Raw genomic sequence first — 2,277 nt, forward strand, 5'->3', positions numbered from 1 at the left:
TTGCCATCACATGGAGGATGTAAAAATGGGAGATATAGAACAAATAAGGATGGGGATGGAAGGGTGGATGGTGGTAATGTCGAAGGTGTTCTCTTTTGAGGTGACCTAATTTGCATGTTTGTGAGAATGCAAGAAAGGTTGTGTAGAAAGGTATTTGGGGGAAGTGTAAGAGAATAGGGCTATTAGATTTGGTTATTTTCTCAAGGTTAAATCCTAAAGGTATTTATTACTATTTCTAGATTGGCTTCAAACAGATGTGAGCATGAGACCTTAGAGAAGGATAAGAACATTAAGGTGTTGTGAAACCCTATCTTCCTTGTTCTTTTGCCATTTTAGAGAGAGACCGTTCGTCTTCTCCTTTCCTGCCATTGCTTAAGGCGGATCTTCTCACCATACTCCCGCTCCCGCATCCTCTCCTTCTCCCTCTCTCTTTTTTTGTGTACCATCTCTGATATCACTGATTAAACACAGTCTCAATCAAGATTGACGATTATTGGCTTGCTGCGCGACCTCGTACGACTTATCGCGCGCCTGAGCAGCGGTTTCATATGTCTTGTCCTTGGCCTGCTGAACAGTCTCATAGGCCGCATCACAGGCCTGTTCGGATTTCCCCAAGATGGTATCCTTCAGAGCTCCTGCCTTCCCTGAAACTGCCTCACTCAGAGACTGCAGATAGCCCTTGGTCTGCTCCTGGGTTGCCTGGGCCTTCTGCTGGCTAATTTCTTTGGCCTGCTGGGCAGTTTCATATGCCTTGTCCTTGTACTGCTGAACAGTCTCATAGGTGGTGTCCTTTGCGCGCTGTGCAGTATCGTAGGTCTTGTCTTTGGCAGCCTGTGCAGTCTCATAGGTCTTGTCTTTGGCAGCCTGCAAATAGCCTTTCCCTTCCTCCTGAGTCTCACTTGCCTTCTCCTTTGCCCTCTCAGATGTCTCGTAGGCTGCACCCTTTGCCCTCGCGGTGGCGTCTTTGGCCCTCTCCGCAGCGATGGCCTTGGCATCCTGTAGCTTTCCTGCGGCCTCATCTTTGGGGAGACCAACCTTCTCGCTAACTCGATTCGTGGTGTCAGCAGCACTTTCATGGGCCTTCTTCTGAGTCTCGGAGGAGTGCTCGCGGTGCTGGGAAGCCATGGCAACTGCTTGCTTGGGCAGCTAATGAGGAATGAGAAACCTCTCTCTCTCTCTCTCTCTAGTCCTTCGAATCGAGTCCCATCTGATAGCCCATCTTATGCATCATGCACAGTCCAAAAGGAAAAGCCACCAGGTTGCCGACAAGCAGCCCATCTCCCTCTTCTTCTAGTCATCCTCTTGGTGGGGCATCCTGCACCTCCACGTTTCATCTTCTATGGTATGTCCCCTGTGATAGCGAGGTCAACACATGGTTGTAAGAGACGAGGGGTTTCTATCATGTGTGTTGAAGATGGAAGGCAGAGATGAAGAGGCACCATTAGATAGGTAGATTGAGGGTAGTGCAGTAGGAGAAATCAATGGATGGAGAAGATGAAGGACGTTATTGTGTCATTGCTGAGGAGGGGGGGAGGGTAAATCCTGATCCGGTGTTGTGGTGGTAGGGAATTTCTACCCTTGAACTGGCCATTGGGGGAGAGAGCATTGATAATTACAGTGAAAGGCATGACAAGGTTGAGGAGGATAAGTGGGGCTGCCACGGAAAAGAAGAGGAACAGCCGATGAATCAGTTATCTTTTGCCCATGAATGTTGCAATGCAAATCAAGGGCGGTTGGCCTGTTTGACGATGATGAGGAGGGGGCATAAGCAAAACCCTTCTTCTTTGTTCACATCAGCATCGATTTCTGGAAACTGTTATCGTTGCTGATTTTCCCTTCTTTCTCTGTCTTGCTTTCATCTCTCTCTTCCTCCTCTTCCTGTGTTATAGTGAAATCTGAAGATGTGGCAGTTGAGCCTGTATTCAGAGTATCATAATCTATGTCGTCTATTCTTGAAATTGTCTTCCTTCATTTTCTTCTTCTTTTTTTTCTTTTTGAAGCACAAATAGAGACACGTGAGAAAACAAAAGCCAACAACATTAATAAAGCAAAATTTTATCATAATCCTTCTTCTTCTTCTCAGCACAATTGGTCTGCCATGGCTTCTCATTCCACTGTTGCATTAGCATTGCTTGTTAATTTATAATCTCAGTCAAGTAATTGTTGAGATCAGCTTCTTCCCCGGCTGCACACCAAAATGACAGCAACCCTCCCACGGCAGGAAATAAACATGAAACCAAGGTAGAAGCGTGCAAAATCTATGCACATGGCTGAGCC

General features: G+C 46.8%; 1 protein-coding gene across 1 annotated transcript; it reads right to left on the reverse strand.

Moving 5' to 3' along the window:
• Positions 1-477: 477 nt before the first annotated feature.
• LOC148026399 (uncharacterized) lies at positions 478-1,135 on the reverse strand. Its single transcript, XM_087690287.1, has one exon. The coding sequence runs from the start codon at positions 1,123-1,125 to the stop codon at positions 478-480; it is 648 nt and encodes a 215-aa protein (XP_087546413.1). The 5' UTR covers positions 1,126-1,135.
• Between the last annotated feature and the right edge of the window lie 1,142 nt (positions 1,136-2,277).

This window comes from Lygodium microphyllum, chromosome 13 (genome assembly GCF_053477565.2).
Source record: "Lygodium microphyllum isolate KBCC chromosome 13, Lygodium_microphyllum_v1.1.10, whole genome shotgun sequence".
Lineage (NCBI taxonomy): Eukaryota > Viridiplantae > Streptophyta > Polypodiopsida > Schizaeales > Lygodiaceae > Lygodium > Lygodium microphyllum.

What these genes read in the sequence shown, in the direction of transcription:
- LOC148026399 (XM_087690287.1), bottom strand. Translation starts at nt 1,125, where the DNA reads ATGGCTTCCCAGCACCGCGAGCACTCCTCCGAGACTCAGAAGAAGGCC.